The 25152-nt window shown below is 37.7% G+C and overlaps 2 protein-coding genes across 6 annotated transcripts in view; one reads left to right on the forward strand and one right to left on the reverse strand.

Annotated features, from left to right (window-relative positions):
* Positions 1–1959, reverse strand: part of thoc2 (THO complex 2) — a 148968-nt gene extending 147009 nt beyond the window's left edge. For all 5 annotated transcript variants that reach the window (XM_079838977.1, XM_079838979.1, XM_079838978.1 and 2 more), the window contains exon 1: positions 1863–1959. In XM_079838977.1, the coding sequence (XP_079695103.1) occupies positions 1863–1927 (65 nt within the window). In that variant the 5' untranslated portion in view covers positions 1928–1959. The remainder of the gene's footprint in view (positions 1–1862) is intronic.
* A 34-nt stretch (positions 1960–1993) lies between these two features.
* magt1 (magnesium transporter 1) lies at positions 1994–23457 on the forward strand. Its single transcript, XM_079838988.1, has 10 exons — positions 1994–3121; positions 4942–5111; positions 10090–10207; positions 12677–12817; positions 12894–13034; positions 18164–18253; positions 18783–18846; positions 19137–19211; positions 19285–19375; positions 21737–23457. Exons 1-10 carry the CDS (start codon positions 3041–3043, stop codon positions 21750–21752), a joined length of 987 nt encoding a protein of 328 aa, XP_079695114.1. The 5' UTR covers positions 1994–3040; the 3' UTR covers positions 21753–23457.
* Positions 23458–25152: the final 1695 nt, after the last annotated feature.

Raw genomic sequence — 25152 nt, forward strand, 5'->3', positions numbered from 1 at the left:
TCATAAATGGCCTTAACCCTTAATCGTCCCTTGGGGTTCAGCTTACCCCACTGGACTTTTCCTCCATTTTTTAAAAGTGTTCCCTTCATCTCAGGGCCATGAGACTCGGTGACTTTTCCTACATAATCTATCTAAACATGCACAAAAAATCTGGGCTTGATTTGGTTGTTCTAAAGGTGTGTAAAAAATAATTTACCGTTTAAGTCCCTCGGGGTCAGATTGACCCCACATTGAAAATGAATGGGAAAGTGTAAAAAATACTTTTTTTTTTCCTTTTTTTGTCAATTTTTTTTTACTAAATCCAGTATAAATCTGAAAATTTCCACATTTATATCAAGGTCTGGTCCTAGAGCATAAAACACAAAGTGGAACGAACTTTCTGTCTCATACACACACGCGCACACGTACACACACAAACACACACATGTGTGTGACTGCAACAGAGAGCATTTTTATAGAAACTGGCAAATAAAATCAACAAAACTGGCATAAATCTGAAAGATTTTCATACATAAATGAAGGACAAATACTAGAGCACAAATGCAATATGGAACAAGCATGTTCACTCACACACACACACACACACAAACACAGGTGTCTGGAGCATTTTTTTGCATTTTGGCAATGAACGGGAAAATGTAAAAAATGCATTTTTTTCACTTTGTTTGTAAAAAAAATCAACTAAATCCAGTATAAATCTGAAAATGTCTACATTTATATCAAGATCTGGTCCTAGAGCATAAACACAAAGTGGCATAAATCTGAAAAAATTCCATACATAAATGAAGGACAAATACTAGAGCACAAATGCAACATGGAACAATCATGAGAAAGAGAGGGAAAAGGGCAAATAAAATTCCTAAAGTTTTTCCACAAACCTACAGATGGCAGTATTCTATCCCTAACACATAGAGCAATGTCCAAAAACTATTTATATTTATTTAAGATCATCATTCAAGTGATTTTTTCATAAAAAAATAATTTTTAATGAGCCAATTTATGACATATTTAAGTATTTGAGCAGTAAATAGGTAAAAAACTACCAAATACCCACAAAAACACAGCATAAATGTATAGTTGAGAAGTAAATAAAAAAAATGATATATAGTTTTCCATGTAAAAAAATTATATTTCCTTATGCAATCGCTCTGTAAAAGTTTGGGGTCTATCTGAGCCCAAGGGACTCAAACGCAAACCCTACTTGAGGGGCGATTAAGGGTTAACACTGTATGATGACCACAGTGCAGTCTAAGTAGGCAGCTCACTAGGTGTCAACAATCAGACCGCTGACTCCGTGTGTTTTTGAGGCTGTGCTGCTCATAAATGCTGTCTATGTAGGGCAGATCACTAGATTTCGAGACTCCCAATATCCAACAGGATTGAACTCTTTAGCACAGCTACATCTGACCCTTTCTTCATGGTTTACGTAACATCCTAACATCCCATGTTATATACTTCAGCCACGGGGTGTATGAGATCATGTTTACCTGCATGAAACATGTAACGCACATTGCATACTGTACCACACACTGATATGAAGACACATGCTAATGCTAACACAGCTAACTATTAGCTCACTGACGTTACAGTCATGAAAATTACCGATAAAGTGCCTTACATATACATTCACAGACACTATAGATTTTATTTTGTTTATTTGGTTAACGGTATATTATGGTTTATATGGCATTTGATAGAACTTTAAGTGATTAGTTTTAAACGCGCACTGGCTGTGGACATTGACAATGAAGAGAATATGATTTATGCTTTCGACAATAACCCGCGATTATAACGGCCAAACAAAACGTGTATAACTTTATTCCCATCCACACTCTCCACCCGATTACTAAACTCCTACTCACAACTCATTTTTGCCGGATTTGTCCCAGTTTTTTATCCAGTCAGACGGGAGGATAAGCGCCGCCATCTTCCTCCAAACACACTCACTCACAGCAGCGGCGGCGCGCGCCGGATGTTTAGCACACACGCTCGCGCGCGCGCGTCAATGCATCTCGGGATGTCGGAGTGTTTATTTTTCAAGTAATCTAATATCTACCCTTTCGTTTCGTTTTAAAACACATAGAAGCCAACAATAGCAATGTTTTGAATAAAAATTAATAGATAATAAATTTTTTAGCGATATCCCTGAGCACGCAGCTTCTGCTTTCTTTTTTCATCCTAACGGCTTTGTTATTTTTGTGAATTTTTGAATTTTCTGCTTTCTTTTTTCATCCTAACGGCTTTGTTGATTTTTGTGAATTTTGTGATTGTACACACAGTTGTATGTGCAAGCCGTAACTGTATGTAAATTATTCACCATAATCAATAAATCATTAGAAACATGCTGGTGTATCTTCCTGGGCACCCAGGAGGAAATAGCAAAAATACTGATTTTTTTTTTACACACTGCTACCAACAGAAAGTACACAATTGGTAATTAACGTAGAGAGAGAGAAAATGTTTTGCAAAAAATATATTAAATAATAAAATGTATATTTAAACCATAACATAAAAGTCCACAGTCTTCCAACAAAACTACGAGTTTTAGATCATAAGCCTACATAATACTTTGTGTCTGTGGCTAAAATAGCATTATAAGATATAGATATGTACAGTGGGAAACACGACACCAGCATTTTAAATTAGTTTTATTTTTCCTGTCTTTTATGTCCACAGACCTGCCTCACTTCTATGTATTTTCTATATATTTCTGGACTGCAGGGTCTTTTTTCATCAATCATGCCATACCCTTTGTTGAATTTGACTTTATAATCGTACGTTTACTATACTAAACCACCTTTACACCGTTTTAACCCGTTCTACATAACGTTACATACGAACAGATTGTGATATATATGTATTTTTTTATGTATTTAGTAAACGAAACTGGCAGCTTGAGGCTTTTATTTTGAAATACTAACAGTCGCTTGAGACTTTTATTCTAAAATTCTTCCTCTTCCGCTGAGCTCCACCAATAGGAAGCGGACAGGAGTTGCTTCCTGCAGAACTGTCGTGGCCGCAGACAGTGGCAGTTTCAGAAATGTTTTATAAACTTTTGATAGTTGTTTTCCTCGCTGTCAGTTTACACGGCACGCCATCAAATGGGCAGAAAAAGAAGGAGGTCAGTGGCTTCTCTTGGCTTGTTATTGAGTGTTTTGTTTGTGCCCCTCATATATAAGCCGACTGGTTTCTCAAAGGCTCTGAGAGATTGTCTCTGTCTCAACAGCTCATGAGGGGATTAAATGACTCGTTCGTGTTTGCATTTGCGAGAACACTGTAATCCATCTTTAAATGACTTCCAATGAATGATTGATCTCGGTTTTATTCAGTGTATTGTGAGCTGACACCCTTGGCCCTGTATGCAAACTAAGCTAAGCTTCCTGTTGTACATCAGCCAGCCTGACCTGACTGTCCTGCTTCTGTTCGTGTGGTTCATGTAGGACAATGTTTGATGAATTATTCAACTAAATGAACCATATAAACTAGATTACTGCTCTAATTACTGATCTAAAGCCCACACTGTCACTGTATGATAATTGAAATGAAATGAACTGATTACATTTTTTCTCTGGCTAGACGGCTGATAAAAATTATGCTGCATTATTTTCCTGTTTAACACCGTAAAGCTGCTTTGAAACAATCTGCAATGTCAAAAGCGCTATATAAATAAAGTTGACTTGACTTGACAATGAACATGAGTTCCTCTTTGAGGACTGAACCTGTCCTGTGAATGAGGGGCTGGTCTACATGTGACCCTGGACCACAAAATAGGGGTCTTTTTTTTGGAAATTGAGGTTTATACATCACCTGAAAGCTGAATAAATAAACTCCATTGATGTGTGGTTTGTTAGGATAGGACGAGTTGCAACTATTTTAAAATCTGAGAGTGCAAAAAAATCTAAATAGAGAGAAAATCGCCTTTAAAGTTGTCCAAATGAAGTCCGTAGCACTGTGTATTATTAATAATTATACATTTGTGATATATATATACATGGTAGGAAATGTACAATATATCTTCATGGAACATGATCTTAATATCCTAATGATTTTGGCGTAAAAGAAAAAAATTTGACCCATACAATGTATTGTTGGCTATAGGGGTGTCCCCGACTAATGATTTACACATTCGAATCAGAATTGTCGAATCTTTCTGTAGTCGACCGATAGTCGAATCATCTATGTGTGTGTGAATGGGTTGGGAGGGGCACGACACTAGGTAGTCAGCAGGAGGGTAAAACTATTTTTTTTATTTTACACACTCCACACAGCAACAACTTTTAATAAAGTGACCAAAACTGCCTGCCAACTGACAGACGAACTGACAATGGCTTTCTTATTTCGGTTTAAATAAAAGGTAATGTGATGGATAAACATTCGTAAAACGTTTTCTCATAACATTTTAAAGCCGCGATCGATACAGAACATCACACAAATATATAAAAGAGCATTTTGATAAATAAACCTAAAAAAAAATACCTGCCTAGAGAGGAAAAGAACACACTGACTGCAGACAGGATTTGCATTTCACATTTTGCAAAATTACATTAATCAGCAAAAGTAATTAACAGAGTTAAATTAGAACAGAATATACATTTCTAATAATAAAAAGTCAGAATCAAGTCACAGGGAGCATAATAAATGTGTGCAAAGTGCAGGGGAACATATATTTTTTTTTAAACACAAGCCACAGTTAAATTAGGTAACCTTGAGTGATCAATAAATAAAATAAAAATAAATAAATTATTAAAACAACGAAAGTTTAGCCAGAATTGTTAACTTTCTCTTTTTAACTGATGGTCGAATCAGGCTCCGCAAATCGATGCATCGAATCTTCGACTATTTGGGGTCACCCCTAGTTGGCCATTGCCACACATATACCCGTGAGACACTTATGACTGGTTTTGTGCTCACGTGTGTGTGTGTGTGTGTGTGTGTTTGCAGACCCTGCTCTCAGAGAAGGTCAGCCAGATGATGGAGTGGACCAGTAAGCGTGCCGTGATCCGGCTGAACGGAGAGAAGTTCAGGAGGCTGATCCGAGCTCCTCCACGCAACTACTCCGTCATCATCATGTTCACGGCGCTGCAGCAGCAGAGACAGTGTGCCGTCTGCAAGTGAGTCCACCGCACGTCAGTCAGCTGTGTGTGAGTGCAGAACGCCACTACGGGTACACATCATGAAGGTGGAATGAGCTGGAAATAGTAGAGAGAGAATGTAAAGGGTTCACCACTAAATGTTTTGGGTGAAGATTTTTTAGTTGAAATTGTGGTCCTCTGTGATTCTTATAATGCAAGTCATGGGTGCCCTTACTTAAAGAGTCAAAAAAACACATACAGGCAAAACTAAATTAATACCCAGAGGTGGACAAAGTACACAACTCCATTACTCGAGTGAAAAGTAAAAGTATTACTGGTCAAATATTACTCTGTTACAAGTGAAAGTTGTTAAAAACAATTTTTACTTAAGTAAAAGTACAGAAGTACTTGCTTTTAAAAGTGCTTAAGTATCAAAAGTAAATTTCCTTTTTTATGTCAATGCATTATTTTATTATTATTATTTTTTGTATAAATGCACGCTATGCCATGGTAGTTTAAGCCAGTTAGTGATGCTCCATACGACTACCTTGAACTAATTTAAATGCTTAAAAGTTAGAAAGCTTTTTACAAAGCTGCTGTCACTTTAAGGCAGAATGCACAAATCCTACACACTGATACACATCCGATATTCCCCCAACTGTTTACGTTCACTTAAGACATAATCAACTTTGTTTACGTGAATACTTTAGTGCTCTGGCATTTGAGAGGCACAAAAAAACAGACTGAACTGAGCTCTTTCATCAGGCTTTTTCAGATTCATCCATATGTCTATGCTTCTCTTTCTCCCAGACATTTACATTTTGCAAAAAAAAAAAAAAAAACTTTTAAAGAAGAAACAAAATCATCCACTGACTTGCAAAGCTGCTACAGAAACGACTTTTGACTTTGAGGACCTTGATAGAAATGTAGTGGAGTAAAAAGTACAGTATTTGTCTTTCAAATGTAGTGAAGTTAAAGTAAAAGTTTCCCTAAAAAATAATACTTCAGTAAAGTACAGATACTCAAAAAGTGTACTTAAGTACAGTACTCAAGTAAATGTACTTCGTTACTGTCCACCTCTGTTAATACCCATGGCTCTTGACGATTCATTGAGGTCATAATGTGACAGGAAGCTCACGCTCCAGACTGCCGTGAAAACGATCAAGACTGTTTGCAGAGACAATATTAAAAGGTATAATGTTGTAAATAATGTTTAGTTTATAGAGGGATGTCGGTGTGACGTCATTTTGTAGGCTAAATTCTAGGGCTGGACGATTAACCGAAAACGAATCGAAACCTCTTACCGACGTAATTTTCCCATGTCGGTTATCTCGGTTTTCACGTGACTCCGCCCCGTCAGTCACATCAAGTGCAGTTTGCAGGCACACTGAAAGATGCAGGAGCAGTTATCTGTGTTTATAGATGCTCAGTATTACTATGGCAATGGCATATTTTATACAGGTCAGTTAATCGCTGTTTTTATATGCGCTGATACACACAGAGAGACGGCGCGCACAAGCCCCGAAGCCAGATCACGTTCACTTGCGTCCTCATGAAGTTTGTCAAGTAAATGAGTTTAAAGGCTTGCCAGCGTAACATTAAAGCGATTGTGCACTATTCAAGAACAACGTTATGGAAAACTTCTCCGTTCAGTGCTCATGAGCTTTTTTCTGTGAGACAGAGAGTCGTGTCGCGTCTCTGACAACGCGCGCCAGATCACGTTCACTTGCCTCCTCACAAAGCTTTGTTATTTGTATGTGTTTTAAGGCCTGCCAGTTTGAACATTGAAGCGATTTTAGGCCATCAGATGTGTATTATGTTGAACTAATGCCTGATATATTGTGACAAACAAACACTCAGACAGAAGCTCGCACATCATGTGACGATTGCGCGCAGAGAGGAGCGCAGAAACTCATTGTCAATGCCGTCCTGTGATTTATCTCTAAAGTAGCTCAGAAACTCAACCGTTATAGATTTGAATACCTTTTGCAGTAAGTAAAAACCACAGCTTCATAATGAATAGAGACGCTATGAGTAATTCACACACACAATCCCTCTCTCATTAATGCATTCAAATAAATGTAATGTAGGCCTACTGTGTTAATGTATCTGTATCTGATGTACAACAAGCAGAAATCTGCCCCATTGACAATAACTGCTGAAAGTGAACCGTTTCCTTCAAGTAGTCCACAAAGAAATGCACTTTTTCATTAGATAAAAATATCCCACCTTTAATAGTAGAAAATATTTACAGTACAAACCTTATCAGTGAACTATGAGGGCAAAAAAAAAAGCTAAATAATCGTAATCGGGGTAAAATGTTCAAATAATCAAATTTTTATATTTGGTCGCATCACACTGGTTCCCTAGGCTTTTGGATTAGCCCAAAGGCTTTTGGATTATCGCTAAAAACAGGCTCTGTGATCAACACGCGTGTATGATACTTACACGGTTTATCCATCAAGATAATTATCGCAGATGAACACTGCTTTTATTAATTCTGAAGCCTAAAAGCAGTCGCCAGAAGTAAAGGTAGGCTATAAACGGACTACACCACGGTCACCATCACTAAACGTCCGAGTCCGACTCTTTCAGTTTTTATCTCAAAACATTTTCCCAGAACGTCTGAGTTAGACTAGTTTATAAGAGCACAATTATAAGTATATATATTGCCTTTACAGCATGATGCCATTTAATCTCCCAGACAGCCTCTGTAGTCCCATTTAGCCACTTGTTAGCAACCGCCTTTTTCAAGACAGGTAACCGCTTTAAAAAATCACGAGTGTGGTAATGCTGATGTATTTTATGTCGTGTTAGGGGTGTCGCAATATACTGGTATTGGCGATAACCACAATATTTAAAATGAACTCTTATGATAACATGACACGTAAATACTCCAGTGTCCCGAGTCGGACTGGAGCCCGTGTTTTTTACGTGTTTTAGCCATAAAAATATACCTATTTTGACATTAAAAACAAAGCTGGACTATTTTTGTTTAGTTTATTTATTAAGTTAATTTTTTTTTTTTAATTTGGAGCAATTTTTGTTTGTTAAATTAAAGTTTTTGTTTTTTTAAAGTAATGACCAAGCAGCCGACCAGTTGACCACATATTTGATCAATTTATCCTCTCAAATCAACACTTGACTTGTCTTTCCTATAATAAAATCCATAAATATAAAACACTTCAAGCATATCACAATGTTAGTTTAAACGTTTACTATCACCACCACAGTAAAAACACATTTTTGACAAGCTGAGGCAGGCTGATGCTGGTCGCAACGGCGCTCGAAAACAAAACGGGCTAAACAGTCTAAACTAAATCGATATCGTGAATTTTTTTTTTTGTCGGCCACAATAACCGTGGTGTGAAAAATCTAATATCGTGGCAGCCCTATGTCGTATTATAAAACGTGAGCTTGTGTTCACCACAGACCTTATTTCAGCCGTTTAACCAAAAAAAAACCATTGACTTCGGGACGAGGGAACCGGAAGTGCTAAAAGGCTAACTCGCTTCTGCGGCCTACAAAGTGATGTCATACCTGCACCACCCCATAGCACAGACCAATCGTTCTGCTTCTTAAAGGATTAGTTCACTTTAAAATGAACATTTCCTGATATTTACTCACCCCCATCTCATCCAAGATGTGTATGTCTTTCTTTCTTCAGTCGAAGAGAAATTAAGTTTTTTGAGGAAAACATTCCAGGATTTTTCTCCACATAATGGACTTCAATGGAAACCAACGGCTGAAGGTCCAAATCAATGCAGTTCAGAGGCTCTGCACGATCCAAGACGAGGAATAGGGTCTGATCTAGACAAACCATCTGACATTTTCAAGAAAATAATAAACATTTATATACGTTTTAACCACGGATGTGCGACTACAGTGTTGTTCTTCTTCATGGCATATGACGTCATAACGTCGGAAAGGTCACAAAGTGCCGACCCAGTGCTGAAAAACTCTCTCATGTTCTCATCCAACATCAAAATTACCTTTTATATTTGTAAAGGGCGTTTGATTTAGTCTTTGCACGTTTGTTTTAAGGGCGGCTACACACTGCAAGCGTGGCGTGAGCGTCTCAGCTGCGTAGCGTGTCCGTTTTTATTTCGGCTCCCATGTTAACAGGTTAGAGCTTGCACACTTCCTGCGTGACACGCGCGTCAAACGCGGGCATGCTAGAAATAGAACCGACGCCTATTTTTCCCGCGACACGCAAGTGTGTTGGAAGCGTTTCCAGGCAAAATAAAATAGGAAAAGCTGTTTATATGTAATTTTGACACGAATACATATAAATACATTACATTTTGATGTTTGAAAGTCTCTAGGTTTTGACATAAATGCAGATATAATTGTAATTTTCTTTTAAAAATAATAATAATTATCGAATTTTAAATATTGCACCTGTCAATACAAAAACGAAATTGCAGTGTAGCCGGCCTAACACTGGGTCGGCACTTCCACGTACATCACGATCGCAACCTTTCCGACGTGATGACGCAGAACAACAACACTGAAGTCGCGCATCCGTGGTTAAAAAGTATAGAAATAGTTTTTCTTGAAAATGTCGGATGGTTTGTCTAGATCAGACCCTATTCCTCGTCTTGGATCAGTCAGAGCCTCTGAAGCCCTTCCTTTGAAACTGCATTGATTTGGACCTTCAGCCGTTGGTTCCCATTGAAGTCAATTATGTGGAGAAAAATCCTGGAATGTTTTCCTCAAAAAACGTAATTTCTCTTCGACTGAAGAAAGAAAGACATGAACATTTTGGATGAGATGGGGGTGAGTAAATCATCAGGAAATGTTCATTTTGAAGTAAACTAATCCTTTAAGACCTCAATATGTTATAATATTTTTGTTTTGCGAGCATTTGAAAACCAAAATTAGTCTTTATTTTTGCATTTCCAGTTACAAAAATTACATTCTTCACATGAAAACCTTTGCACAGAATGAATTGCATTAAACAAGCCTGATGTTTTTCAGTTGAATAAAAACAATGTTTTTCTGCTTGTGTTTTCAGACAGGCAGATGAAGAGTACCAGATCCTGGCGAACTCTTGGCGTTATTCGAGTGCGTTTACTAACCGGATTTTCTTTGCAATGGTGGATTTTGATGAAGGCCAAGATGTTTTCCAGATGGTAATCGTCCTGAATTTATTTTGTACTCCACCTCATATCTTAATCTTTTAAAGTGAACATGAAGTGGTATGTGATATACACTGGGAAACAAAGTGCAGTTTGGATTTAAGAGTCTATCCTTAAGAGTAATGCGATTTTTTAATTATATTTCTAGCATGTTATATGTTTGGCAACAGTTCTTCTTACCCTAATCGATGGAGTGTGTAGCTTTTCATTTCTTAAACCATGTAGGAAGACACATCATGACCATATTCTAGATCCAAAACTTGATGCACCTCTTGATGGAAATAACATCACATCATTTATTTCCATCAAGAGGTGCACACATTTTTGGTCAGTATCTTGTATTGTCAATGCAAGAGTCCAGCACTGTGTAAAGTCTCCTACAAAGACTTTCAATGAATTTAAGGAGGTGAAAATGATTCTTCAGGCTCTCTTTCAACCATTCCTTCACAATTTGAGCTGATGAATCCTGACATTGTCATGCTGGACTATGGCCATGATGTGTCTTCCTTCATGGTTGTTTAAGAAATGAAAAGCTACACAATCCAAACATATAACATGCTAGAAACATATTAATCTCTGCAATAATGATCCAATCATAGACTCAAGCATTTGCCTGTTTAAATCCAAACAGAGACCCTTTTCTGGCCGGGCAGTGTATTTTCAAGTGAAAAAAAAATCTCAGTAATGTGTAATAAGAAAATAAATATGGTAAATTATGATTCATGTTGACATTTAAAGGGTTAGTTCACCCAAAATTGAAGATTATCCCATGATTTACTCACTCACAAGCCATCCTAGGTATACATGACACCTCTTCTTTCAGACAAATACAATCAGAGTTAAATTAATGAATGTCCTGGCTCTTCCAAGCTTTATAATGGCAGTGAATGGTAACTGAGATTTTAAAGCCCAAAAAAGCGCATCCATCATAAAAGTAATCCATATGGCTCCAGGGGTTAATACAGGCCTTCTGAAGCGAAGCCATGCGTTTGTGTAAGAAAAATATCCATATTTATAACTTTATAGACTATAAATCACTGGCTGTCGGTAACGGCCGTACGCAAGTCTAGTCCCGGCGGAAGAGTGACCTCTGACCTGACACATGACGCATCAATGAACGTGGAACGCCGAGGATAGAGCAAAACAAAACACCGGTCACAAAGTCTAAAAGCAGCATTTTTAAAGAGAAATGTGGGACGAGCTTGTGTTTGTTGTTTGAACCGCGAGAGGCATCGACTCTCACCTGAGCTCACGCTAATCTACATCCCACATCATGCGTCGGGTCAGAGGTCACGCGTCATGTGTTGGGTCAGAGGTCACTCTTTCGCCGTAACTAGACTAGCGTACGGCCATTACCAGAAGCCAGTGATTTATAGTTTATGAAGTTATAAATATGGATATTTTTCTTACACAAACGCATGGCTTCGCTTCAGAAGGTCTTTATTAAAGGGTAACTTCATTGATTTAGCATTAGGCTTTGTATCAGTAAAAACCCGGTAGTATATTCAAATGATGGTACTTTCCCCCCTCATATCCCCCTGAGACGAGAGAATTATGCATTTTATTTCTGGAAAAATTCCTCCGATGACGCAAATATCGTCATTTTGCGTCATCAGAGGATTTTTTGGCCAGAGGCTAAAGACTACAGCCACTAGATGGAGCTGTTCCGCATGTTATCAACCCGTCCACAGAGGAGAGATCTCACACACAGAATGTAAGACACAGACGGCCGCACGGACAATCTTAACGGGGCGATGCAGAGCAAAGTGAGTGTTTCAACTTTTCAATTAATTCCTGTGATAGTTTAGCTTCCATATGCGATCTGAAAACGTGCCAGACTGGCGCTTAACGTTACCTCAGTTCCGCTCAGCTCTTCGTGATGAATGAAATCTGACACTGCTGAGTCTGTGACGTGACTCTCGTTCGGCTCACTCACACTTTATTGAAAAGACACGTTCAGATTTTAATTGTAGTGTTTATTCTCTAACTGAACTAAATGATTATATTACTATGAAGATCAAAACGACGGTGTATGGAGTGGCCTCGTAGGGCAGCGAAGCAAGTGCATTCTGGGAGTTGTTGTCTTTCATCCACATGAGACAAAAATACATTTTCTGTCTTTTTTCAGTCTAGAAGGCACCAAATTCAAAAATAATTTCACATTTCTACTGCATAAATGACCCAGTTTAAATGCAAAGCTTAAATCTAAACCACTGAAGTTACCCTTTAACCCTCCGGAGCCGTATGGATTACTTTTATGATGGATGGATGCGCTTTTTTGGGCTTCAAAATCTAAGGTACCATTCACTGCCATTATAAAGCTCGGAAGAGCCAGGACATTCATTATAATAACTCTGATTTTATTTGTCTGAAAGCAGAAAGTCATATACACCTAGGATGACTTAAGGGCGATTTATAATGGTTACGTCATTGCTTATTTCATTCTGTGTATGTCTTCTGCAGCTCAACATGAACTCGGCTCCGACATTCATCAACTTCCCGGCCAAAGGCAAACCCAAGCGAGCGGACACGTACGAGCTGCAGGTCCGAGGCTTCGCAGCCGAGCAGCTGGCCCGATGGGTGGCCGACCGGACAGATGTCCATGTAAGTCCAGAGCGCACACATTCAGCTTCAGACGGGTCATGGCAGTGTTTAACGTGCTGGTGTGTGTGTCGTTCAGATCCGGGTGATCAGGCCTCCGAACTACGCCGGGCCGCTGATGCTGGGTTTGCTGCTGGCGTTCATCGGCAGTCTGGCTTACTTGCGCCGAAACAACCTGGAGTTCCTCTTCAACAAGAACGTCTGGGCTTTCTCTGCACTGGTGAGACCTTGACCTTCATATTTTAAAGCAGGGATGAAGCGAAATTTAAATTTGGCCAGAACTGAAAATAAATAATCAATTAATTAATCTAACTTACTTAAAGGGGTGGTAAAACACATTCTTTTGAAGGCTTGACTGTGTTTGTGGGCTGCACTGTAACATGTGTTCATGCTTCGTTTTAAAAAAAATTGCCTTATTTTTCATATATTTGACCTTTATTCTACACTGCTCTGTCCCTCCTTGTAAAACGGTCTGATGCTTTCCGGGTTGTATGAAGCCAGTCCCTCAAAAATACGCGATGGGCTCTGATTGGTTAGCTGGCCCAGTGTGTTGTGATTCGCTAAACGCCTAGTGCACGTATGTCGGAAACGTCACGCCCCTTACCGGAGGCTGTGCTTTGGTCAGTGTTAGAAACAACGGCGTCAATAAAACCACACCAATCTGAGCCCGAATCAGACCCAGAACATTTGAGTGAAGATGATCGAGCAGAACCTGTTCAGTCCTCGAGAGTAAAGACTGCGGATCTATAGTGATCGCTACTGAATGGCACTTTAACTTTTGTATTTTTAGAACGATTATAGCCAAATATCTGTCGCAAGAACTAACCCAAAACGAACACTAAGCACTGACTTTAGTAAGTTAGCCAAATCACACACAGAACCATGTTTAGCAAGCCTGTAGTTAAACAATACATAAAAGCTCTAATCAAAGAATCATTTACACTAATGTCAGGTTCGCTGTTGAGATTTTAACGTTAGTGTTTGTAACGATAGGTGTTCGTCGGATAACGTTAAGTATGAATGAGCATTTAACAGACTGGTTTGCAGAACAGCGCTGTCATCTGTTTACTTCCTTGCTACAACCTATTACAGGAAAACACATCGATGAAAAATAAATCAGACTTACAGGTTGTGGCCCGTGAACAGCTTCTGTTTGTAAATCCAGCTTTCAGGACAAGCCGTTGTGCATATCCTGCATTGAACTCGCGAAGTTTGTGGAAGTTTGTGTTGTCCTCCGTGAATTGTGCAGCGCGCGCGTCGTGCATCCACGCACCGGCAGTGTTTTTTTCACGCAGCTGACGTTGTGCAAATCTGGCATTGAAATCGCGAAGACGGTGGATGCAGGGAGCCCTGTGCGCGCCTGATTCCCCGCTGACTCAAACACACGTGCAACATGCTGTATGTTAAACGCTCTGCAACGCACCCCCGTCCCAATGAAGGCTGAACAGAGCAAGTACCCCAGACCTGCAATCCGGATGAAAATAACAGCGTTTCCTCGGCATTGCGGCAACAACACTCCAGCCTAACTATACCACAACAGCGCCGCGATACAAAATGGCCTCACCCCCCCTTATTTAATATTCTCGGAGGAGGGGTTTATGTAAATATTGAGCCTGGTGATGTCACCAACCCTGGAGGAATGTGTGTAGTCGCCTACTGGCCGTTTGCTGTAGTTCTTAGAAACTGATTTCTTTAAAAGCAAATATCTCCCTTTGCTTTAAACTTTGAACGTTGTAACTTTGCAGATGTTGTTTATGCTCAAGCAGCAACATTACACGTTAGCTAAAGTTAGAATAGTGAAATCGTGGTTTACCACCCCTTTAATAATCAACACTCAAATGGCTAAAACTGAGTTGTACAAACATTTAGTACTCGCACATGAGGCAGTTTTTATATAAACCTTTTAATAACAGAAGTGTTTCCACTGCAGCTTGTTGGTAAAATAACAACATTTAGTCAATAGTAAACTGTAATAACTTGTTTTAATGACAGATTGATTCAAACATGCATTAAATAGGCTAATGAAGACATCACTAACAGGTTATGAGTTATTTTATTCTTGCTAACTAATGAGTTTATGGACATTTGATTAGTTTTCTTGAGGTAAATGTAACGTTAATGCCGTTTTATTGACATCTTTCCCTGGTTGAAGCATTGTTTGAGCGATTACATGAGACGGGATTTATTTCAACAAACCTTCTGATGTTCATTCATGTTTATTTAGTGCTGTAACTAGTAGTAAAGAGGAGATGAGATGATCGGTTTACGTGCCCCTTGAACTGCACAACATTGATCTGTCACGCTGTATTAAAGAGCGGCAAAACTGCATTTATTATTTGAATTTCATAATCAAATCAACAGATCAAAGTTGAGACTTTGCCTCATATTAAAAGTAACATATCAAAAGCTTTTTTGCGCTTATTGAATGGCAAGCACACTACAAATGTTTAATGAAGTTTTGTTCAACAGAAAACAGCACAGACTAAAAGATTTTAGATTCAAGAAACGCATATATAATTACACAATAATATTGTCAATCCAGAGCTAGCGTCCACACCGCTGACATGTTTAACTGTTGTAGTTTATCCACATTGTGTCATGAAATAGACTCTGAACACAGTCAAAACGTGCAATCGGAGAAGCACTAATTAAACCTCTGGTTCATTTAAGCCCGAAACCGGAAATTGCTGTTTCAGACAATTTTCTTTAGTCGAAATTTTGGTGCATCCCTATTTTATAATGCAAAGATGGGATTCTAATAATGATTCTAATTTAGATTTGAGGGAAAATATTTTATCTAATTTAGTTTCTGTTTTAAATTTTGATAACTCAAGAATGGCATTAAAAACAAACAACAACAACAACATAATAAGAAAGAAATGTCAAAAATGAAAATGAATGTAAAATGAATTAAAATACAATAATAGGAACACAACTCATATCTACAGTCTAGGTTGGTGATGTCTTTATTCCTCATTTATTCCTTCCTCAATTGTTTCTATGAAAACTTCCTTCATTCAACATAGCAACATGCTAACAACTGCACAGAATACCTTAGCCACTACCTAGCAATGTCTTCAGTTGCGTCCCAGATGACACACTATGCCCTTATATTATGCACCATATGCTCTACTGTCTAATGTATCTGATTTTATATAATTTTGTCATCCAGCGTTGGAGTCTGATGCCGCTCTCCTTTTGGCTATGTGGGGAAATCAGTGACCGTTGAGCTCATGAAGTGTCTAATGTTCACACTTCATTTTTCTGTTCATTAGGTGCATCATCCGGGTATTTAAAGGGCACTTTATCTTGTTGTTTTCAGTGTGAACCCACTACTCTCACTATTTATACTACAAAACGCCATAGAATAGGGCCTTAAAAAGTCTTAAATTCGATTAAATATTGAGTTCTAGGTCTTAAATAATTTTCCAATGTCCATGTAACGCTACCTCTATTGCTTTTTGAAATACTCCCGCAGCGCTTTAGTGTGTGTGTGTGTGTGTGTGTTTATTTCGGCGTGTTGTAGTTCGCTAGTCCAACTATATTTCGCTGTATTACAACTACAAATGAGACCAACGTGCATCTTATATTGCAGCCAATCGGCTTTCGTGTTATTTGCGAGAGTCTCCGAGTCTTGCGCAAGTCTCTTTCGGATTGTACCACAGACACATAAAACGGATTTTATTCTTTAGCTGATAGTTCTCCAGTTCTTCCAGCTCCGCGATCGTGAGATTGAAGGCAAATCTTTCTCACCTGCTATCTCGCATAATGACCAAATAAAAGTCTGATATGCCTGATAGCACTAAAAAAGGTTCATAAAAACAAACTCATTTGGCTACGGACACACGGGCCGATGTCAGACTGGCTGCGGATTCTGCGCACGCGTTTGCCGCCTGTCAGTGCTCGTGTGAGTATATGAATGTGTCTATTTCTAGGCTTATTGCCCTTGAACGATCAATACACACATTATTATGCATATGTCAATATTGGTGGTTATGTCGTGTTTGGGAGTCAGGACGTCAGTATCAGTAGTGCAGTGTCAGTATTGGATCTGCGCATTACTGTAGGTCTTAAAATGAAAGCAACCTAATATAGCCTGTACCCGCTCCTGTGTGTTAAAGGGCACCTATTATGCAAAATCCACTTTTACATGATGTTTGAACATTAAATGTGTGTTGACAGTGTGTGTAAACAACCACCCTATAACGATAAAAATCCACCCAGTATTTTTTTTTTAATCCCCAAAAATCATAAGCAGTGTTTCAGAACAAGCTGTTCTCAGATTCTCTGAAAAAAAGGCCCGTCCGCAAGGTTTGACTGATACTGCCATTTTAACATAGACCTGCCCTGTGAGACCTGTATGCAATCTGCCATGCACAGGAGAGATGTATATGCTACGCCCTCTTCTAAAGACGGGCCGGGGATATGCAGCTCATTTACATTTAAAGCGGTACACACCAAAACAGCGCTTTTTATAGACAGGCCTCCAAAACAGGCCTCATTTTCAACACGTTATAATAAATTATCTGTGGGGTATTTTGTGCTGAAACTTCAGACATATTTTGGGGACACCCAAGACCAATATGACATCTTGTAAAAAGAGGCATAATAGGTGCCCTTTAAAAAACAACAGGGGAAAAACGGTACTTAAACTTAAAGCACTGTTTGTATCTGTATTTTTATGTTGTATTTATTTGTCATTTGTTTATAAGTTCTTATTTTATTACTGACCATTTACTTTATTAGTTAATTACTTGAGAACTTTTTACTTATATTAAACAATTGCTTATTGCTGTGGTTTACTTGTAAGATTTTGGTCATATTTCCGCCATAAGCGATCATGTTATTAAAGATAGATAGCACAATATTGGACCAGCCTTTTTTTGTAATACAAAGTTGTTGTTTTTTTACTATTTATTGTGTGTTTAACATAATAATAGGGTAAAAAAAAAAAGTGTGTATGTGTGAAATCCTGGTGGGATTGAGCTATGAGGAGGTGCAAGTTTACTAATACTAGTTTGTTCAATTTAAATACATTTGATTTGCAAGTAATTTTGTTATTCTGCATTACCTTTGTAAAAAAATTATGTGATGTAGGTCTTAAATTTAATTCAAAATGGTCTTAAAAAGTCTTAAATTTGACTTGGTGAAACCTGCAGATACCCTGTAACAAGGAGGCTAAAGGCTGCAACCCCTAGCGTCAGTCTCTAGAGCGTCTCTTGAGATCAGAGGAGTGAGGTTTACTCTCACAGCGACTTCTAGCTGGCCTCCGTTACATAAAACCTAGTTAACAACCTCTCTCTCTCTCTCTCTCTCTCTCTCTCTCTCTCTCTCTCTCTCTCTCTCTAGTGTTTCGTTTTGATCATGACGTCGGGTCAAATGTGGAACCACATCCGAGGACCTCCATACGCCCACAAGAACCCCAACACTGGCCAAGTGGTTCGTTACACTCTTTACCTCACGTCTGGTTTTATATTTTAAAGACCCCGTGAAATGTCTTGACAGTCCCAGTTTTCTTTGCTATGTTGATGTATTTCATATTGAGAGTCTCTTTTGTATAGCAGAGTTTGTCACATGCTTTAAATCATTCTATAGAGCGTATGATTTGAGTCCACACTATTTTTGCTCCAGTTTCCTCGAAGAGAAAGACTGTAAATCCTAAATGTGTGTATTTGATGAACGTTTAAGTTGTCATCTAGCATAAAAAGCCACAAAACTTTAAAGGGGGTTATGCCTTTTTAATCTTCTTGAGGGCCGTTTGTGATCTTAATAAAGTTTTTGCACAAAAACGGTTCCATGTTTGCAAAACATGGTCATGTTCCACCCTCAGTCAGAAAGGCTTGGTTTTGGTGCTTGTCAGTAAACATCCACTGTTATGATTGATAACAGCACTGAACATTCGATTCCTCAGGTCACGCTCACATGATCAAATGATAATCCACAGTAATATGTCTCTCTTTGATTTCAGAGTTACATCCACGGCAGCAGTCAGGCTCAGTTTGTGGCAGAGACTCACATTGTTCTTCTCTTCAGTATCCTTCACTGCCACTGCGCTCAGATCAGTTACACTGACACAATGAGCCAGATTGAACAGCTTGCTCCAGAGTAAACCCGCAGTGATAAGTTAGCACTGAAAAGGCTTATAGCATATGCATTTGTAGGAGTTTCCCTCTCAGACGCAGTATTTATGTGAGGAGAGTGTTTAAATGAATCATGCAATTTGATTTACCAAGGTGGATTGTTTTAATCATTATGTAAAAAAACACTCCCAACGCAAGCAGTCATTCAGGCGTCATGCACATGTTCCTGAACTCTGACTCAGATGCTGCGGTGACTCTAGGAATGGTGCTGCTTCATGAAGCGGCGACCTCCGACCTGGACGTGGGGAAGAGGAAAAGTATGCCGTCAAACGAGCTGTGCTGCATAGACTAGAGCGAGAACCGTTCTAATGTGTCATGTTTTCTCTCCAGTCATGTGTATGGCAGGAATCGGGCTGGTGGTGCTGTTCTTCAGTTGGCTGCTGTCAGTCTTCAGGGCTAAATACCACGGATATCCTTACAGGTGAGATCATGAGACCGTCATTAGTAGAGGTCGACCGATAGCTAGGTTGGACCGCACTTGCTGGATTAAAAAAATACTGGATTAAAAAAAAACAGTGCTGAACTTTATAACAAGAAATTAAAGAACAGGACTGATCCATGAAAATGTGCTTACTTAAAAGCATATAAATATGAATATTAAAATGAGACGTTCTAACGGAACAAATTCTTCCGAAAATAATTTCAACATTAAAATATTACAGGTCAAATTTGGTCCTTTAGCTATAACCTGGAAACATGCATGTACATTTCAATGGTAACACTATGCAAGCCCCTATGCAACAAGGATGTGTTAGCTTACATCAACTATATGTATATAACTATATGAACTATGTATATTTTTACAGCATATATTAATATTAGCACTACAATTTTACCTTGATCATTCTTGCTAGTTCATAGTGCATTAACCAAGGTTAACAGAAAAAAATTCAAACTCAATTTAATGTTGAAATGAACATACTAACAATGAACAATACTTCCATAGCATTTATTAATCTTAGTTAATGTTACAAATGGAATCGTATTGCAGTGTTACCATTTATATACATCCAACAGTCTGCTTTTTTAGAAGGAGATAATCGAGTGTGCTTCTGCTTTATTTATATTTCTGTCGGCAGCATGGCGATACAGTTTGCGTTCTCACATCACTGATTTTATATATGCAACATTTGGGTCGGACTTGCGTGTGTTATCATCACATTGTTTTACCTGCTTGAGGTACTGCTAATAGCGTTCTCTTAGCCTCCTTGACAAACATACTCACTGCTATGTACCTGCAGCATCTAGTCAAGAAATGTATTACTTTATAATGATGTGGCAACAAGTATTGTAGTGTTCTGTAGTCATACCATTTCACTGTCATGTTTTAAACGCGCATCTGATGTGTCAGCGCTAGGGTTGGGCGCCGTTCACATTTTAACCGGTACCCGAAATTCGGTAGCGGTACCTTTTTACGGTACTTTAGGGATGTTTACATCAATAACTGTAAAGAACCTGCAAGTAATTTCTAGAAGTGTTATTGACATTATGCCAGAGCTGCCCTGGTCTCTGTCTGCCACTGTCTGTGATGTTTGATTAATGTAATATTTACCAGCAAATAGTAGACTACTAGCTCCTTAATTTAGTTAATAAAAACAACCATATTATTATTTTTTTCTTTTTAATTTCATTTCTATGAAAAGATTTCCCACAAAATCTGTGTTGTGTATTTTCTGGTAATCAAATGAAGATTTTTATCTTTTAATTGAATTAAACTTTTTTTGTCAAACAAAGCTGCACAACAGAGCTTTATATGGTTAAAATTAAAACATTAAAACACAAACATTTTAATGAATTACTTAAAAAAATAAAATTTTGATTATTATTACATTAGTGTTAGTATTATTAATTGAGAGCATCTAAATTCTACTGTACAACAGTAATGTATTTGTCAAGATAAACCAGACTTTTATTTTGACGTGTTGCTGTGAAGACCTTTGAGTTTCTGTGTTTATGATATGACTCATCGCAAATGAAACGGTGAAATGCTCATAAAGTGACTCTCTGTGGTTCTAGAGATGACGTTTGTGCGTTCATGTCCTCTTATGACCGTCATAGTGATAGTGATTATCTTATTCACTGTATCCATCCCATTCTCATCTCCGTGTGTGCCATAACTCTGTCTGACGCACCCACCGCTAGCCTAGCTTAGCACAAAGACTGGAGGTAAACAGCTCCAGCTAGCCACTGCTCAATAAGAGACAAAATAACTCCAACATTTTCCTATTTACATGTTGTGATGTGTATAGTCACATCGTTTACTAAGACTGACGGAAAATGAAAAGTTGTGATTTTTTAGGCCGATATGGCTAGGAACTATACTCTCATTCCTGCGTAATAATCAAGGAACTTTGAGCCGTCCCATGAGTGCAGCGGCGCAATATTACACACAAGACGAGTATAATGTTACAAAAGATTTCTGTTTGAAATCAATTGTTCTTTTGAGCTTTCTATTCATTTTAGAATCCATCTATCACAGTTTCCACAAAAATAGTAAGCATTGCAACGGTTTTCAACATTGAAATAATCAGAAAAGGTTCTGAAAATTCTTTTACCATCACAGGAATAAATCACAATAGTTACAAACGGATATTTTAAATTGGAATAATATTTAATGTTCGATATTAAACTAAATATTAATTCAATATTACTGTATTTTTGAACAAATAAGTCTAAAATCTTTGAACTATAGTGTATATAATAAGAATTATCATTTAGGAATGGATTTACCAATGATGACTGAATTTCCTGTCTAACATAAATGCCTTTTGTTTTTGTGCAGCTTCCTGTTTGGCTGAATGAGGAGCGGCGGAGGAGCTCTGGCAAATATTAATGCACAAAAGTGCCTTGATGTTTAAATGAGTGATTGATTTGGTAAAGTTCTGCTTGACCCTGTATGTGCCTTCTTGCTTTTTTTTTATATATTACAGATTACATTTTAAAGTTTTTAATGGAAGTTTGCTCAATTCATTGGATTTCTCTGCCCGAGGGGTGTAGTCGAGGGTAACGGGGCGTGAACAACTAATCCAATGTACAGTTTTATATTGAATTTGTTTGGGTCAAAATGCGTAGATTTGGAAGACGCACAACGGCAAGCAACGTGTTTTCATTTCTACCTCATAAATGTGCATATCAAGTGTCCAAAGTCAAATCAGCGTGATTCAGAGGCAGTGTGAGGTGAGGAAACCTCAGGGTGAATGAACGTGTCTTAAATTGTCCTGCCTCAGGTGATGATTTCTGCCATTAAAAGTGCCTTGATTGCTCGTTGCGTTGTATTTCTTTTGATTGATCACTCTTCCAGTTGCTCGTCTATGCTCACAGTTTTCTCCTTCTGCTTTGAGTCACGCGGTCGGCCTCTTCAGAGTGAAATAATACAATAATATTAGGCTCACCAAGTAATTATTGGGTTTTGGCTAAGTTTGGATCATTGTACCATGCTACCTACAACTACTATATCCCACAATCCAATCTGCTCAACTTGACCTTCCATTTCCGATGATAAATGATCCGAATGTGGACGCCTCGTTTGATCAGACTGCTAAAGATAAAAATGTACAAAGATAACCAAAACATGACCAGCTTAAGCTCGACCAATGGTGTGAGTTTGGGGCGGGGCTACCTATTGAACCAACCAATAGCGGACGAGGTGTGTGTTTGAAAACATATGTAAATAAAAAAGTTTGACAATGATTCTTCTTGCCATTGTGTATTGGGGGACACTTTATAATACATATACTGTAATAAAGTACTTACAAATCATTTGCAAACTAGTTAACTAATAGTTTAATACATTATTAGACTGTATACAAACAGTGCGTTCATTTGTCACTGTTTAATTAGCTCATGTAAAGAGTTAATTAATGCTTTGTTAACGTATTAACAGCTAAAGTTCTCACTTTAGATTAGAGGTCACAGAAAATGACATTAAGTGCTTTAAACCAACATTTCTTGGATATTAATTGGACTTTCCACAGAAATAATGAGTTTGATACTGTACAAACTGTATATTCTTTCCTCTAAACCTACCCATAATCCTCACTGATGAATTTTAACAATGTGATCTTATGAGTATTTGTATGTACGTGATTCATATTGATAGGATTTATTTATTTTTAAGTGGTTATGTTTAGTTTTGGGAATATATTTAATGTATTTGTACCTCTTTGTGAACTCTTAATGCAATTCATGTCCATTAAAGGTTTGTTTAAAGCACTAAATTAATGCCATTTTCCCATTTTCCGTGACCTAATCTAAAGTGAGAACTATTTATGGTTAATACGTTGTTAACAAAGCATTATTTAACATAATTAAACAATAACACTTTAATTACAGTAACAATGAATGAAGAACTCACTTATATGTATAGTCTATTAATGTATTGACTACATATTAACATATTACATATTGAGTATTTGCAAATACTTTATTACACTATATTTATTATGAAGTGTTACTATATTGTGTATACATTAAATCTGTTTAATAAATATGCAAAATAACAGCATTTACTTCTGAGATCAGAGAAGTCCGTTCCACTCATGGAATGAAGCATTCGTGAAAACTTCAGATGACTATTTTTAATGTTTCACACACTTATTTTCTAGAACTCAAAAAAACGACTTGTTGAATTTACTCAAAAAAGCAGCCTCAAGTGGTTCCACACAACTATATTGAGTAAATTTTACCAATAGCAATTTAGTTATATGAACAAAAGAAATTCAAGTAAAGCTGACAAAATTTCTTTGAGGAAATACAAACCATTTGAATTTGTCACTCTTACATAATAGTTAAATGTCCAGTTTACTTAATAATGTTAAATTTATAAACGTTTATGATGTTTTAGGTGAACACATTTATCGATTGAATCTACCTTATCAAATTAACTATTTGCTCTACAAGTGTAAGTGGAAAACTATTAACAACAAAGAATATTTTTAGAAACAAAATGCGAAAATAACTCATTGGACAAACTCAATTTAATTGAGGTCAGAGATTGTGTGTGTGTGTGTGTGTGTGTGTGTGTGTGTGTGTGTGTGTGTGTGTGTGTGTGTGTGTGTGTGTGTGTGTGTGTGTGTGTGTGTGTGTGTGTGTGTGTGTGTGTGTGTGTGTGTGTGTGTGTGTGTGTGTGTGTGTGTGTGTGTGAGTGTGTGAGTGTGTGAGTGTGAGTGTCCACAGCCTAAACACAGGCACCACTCTTCTGCATAAACTAACATCATCTTTCCCTTTACTGAAAAACACATAGAATAACACTTCAATCCCTAAATTTACTCTCATGCAGTCCCTAAGCATGCTGGGAACTACAGATCCACTGCCCAGTCTGTTGGTTTCACTCAGCAATGTTAAGTTGACCGAACAAACACTTATTAAGTAAAGCAGACAATACTCATTTTTAGTAGAAACAACTCAGCAAATTTAAGTTAATGTAGTTACATGAGTTTTTTAAGTAAGGATTTGAGTGCATCTAAAAACAGCGAAAGTTCATTTTTTGAGTGGGGTTACCTCGTCTGTGGATCAAGTCCCTCTGGATTTGCAAAAAAAAAGCCTTTTCAAACAAATTATTTTATGATGCTGTTCACTTTATTTGAGCAATTCATCTTGATTTAACACCATTATATCAAATGTGATTGCTTCATGTTAAATTGACTTGAAACAGTTACTCTTTGACTTTTAACATGTTTCAATCAAGTGACCCAAACAAACAGGACTTTCACTTCCCATCATGCTTTGCAAAGCGGCTGAATTCTGAGAGTATATGTTTAAATAAAGTGCTATTTTATGCATTTTTAACAAGATGAGAAAATGGAGAGACTGTGCTTTGGTTGAGGACCTGTTAATAATAAAGCAACCATTAAGATATGAGTTCTGGGTGAAACCAATAGGCCTATCACTTCTGGACTGCCAACACCGAACATCACATGTAAAGAAATGTTATATTTAGTTTGGAGTTATTTAAATCTCAGGACTACATGATAAGCATAAATTATTGGATTATTTGAAGAATTCTAATTGAATGAAAACCATTTATTTAAGTTAAACTAAAGCCATTCATTCAAGTTAAATAAACACCATTGATTCTAGTTAGCTGTACTTGCGTTCAATCACCACTGCCCATGATTGAATCATGTTCAGCAAAAGAGCTATTTTTTGAGTGTGGTTTTCTTGAAATGACATTTCCACGGCTGATGTCTGGCCAGTAGG

This window comes from Gobio gobio, assembly GCF_949357685.1.
Source record: "Gobio gobio genome assembly, chromosome: 16".
NCBI classification, from domain to species: Eukaryota; Metazoa; Chordata; class Actinopteri; order Cypriniformes; family Gobionidae; genus Gobio; species Gobio gobio.

Coding starts and splice junctions, on each gene's coding strand:
- magt1 (XM_079838988.1), top strand. CDS start 3,041: ATGTTTTATAAACTTTTGATAGTTGTTTTCCTCGCTGTCAGTTTACAC. Junction 18,847..19,136: donor TCACATTGTTCTTCTCTTCA/GTATCCTTCACT, acceptor ACTCTGACTCAG/ATGCTGCGGTGACTCTAGGA. Junction 19,212..19,284: donor GGACGTGGGGAAGAGGAAAA/GTATGCCGTCAA, acceptor TTTTCTCTCCAG/TCATGTGTATGGCAGGAATC.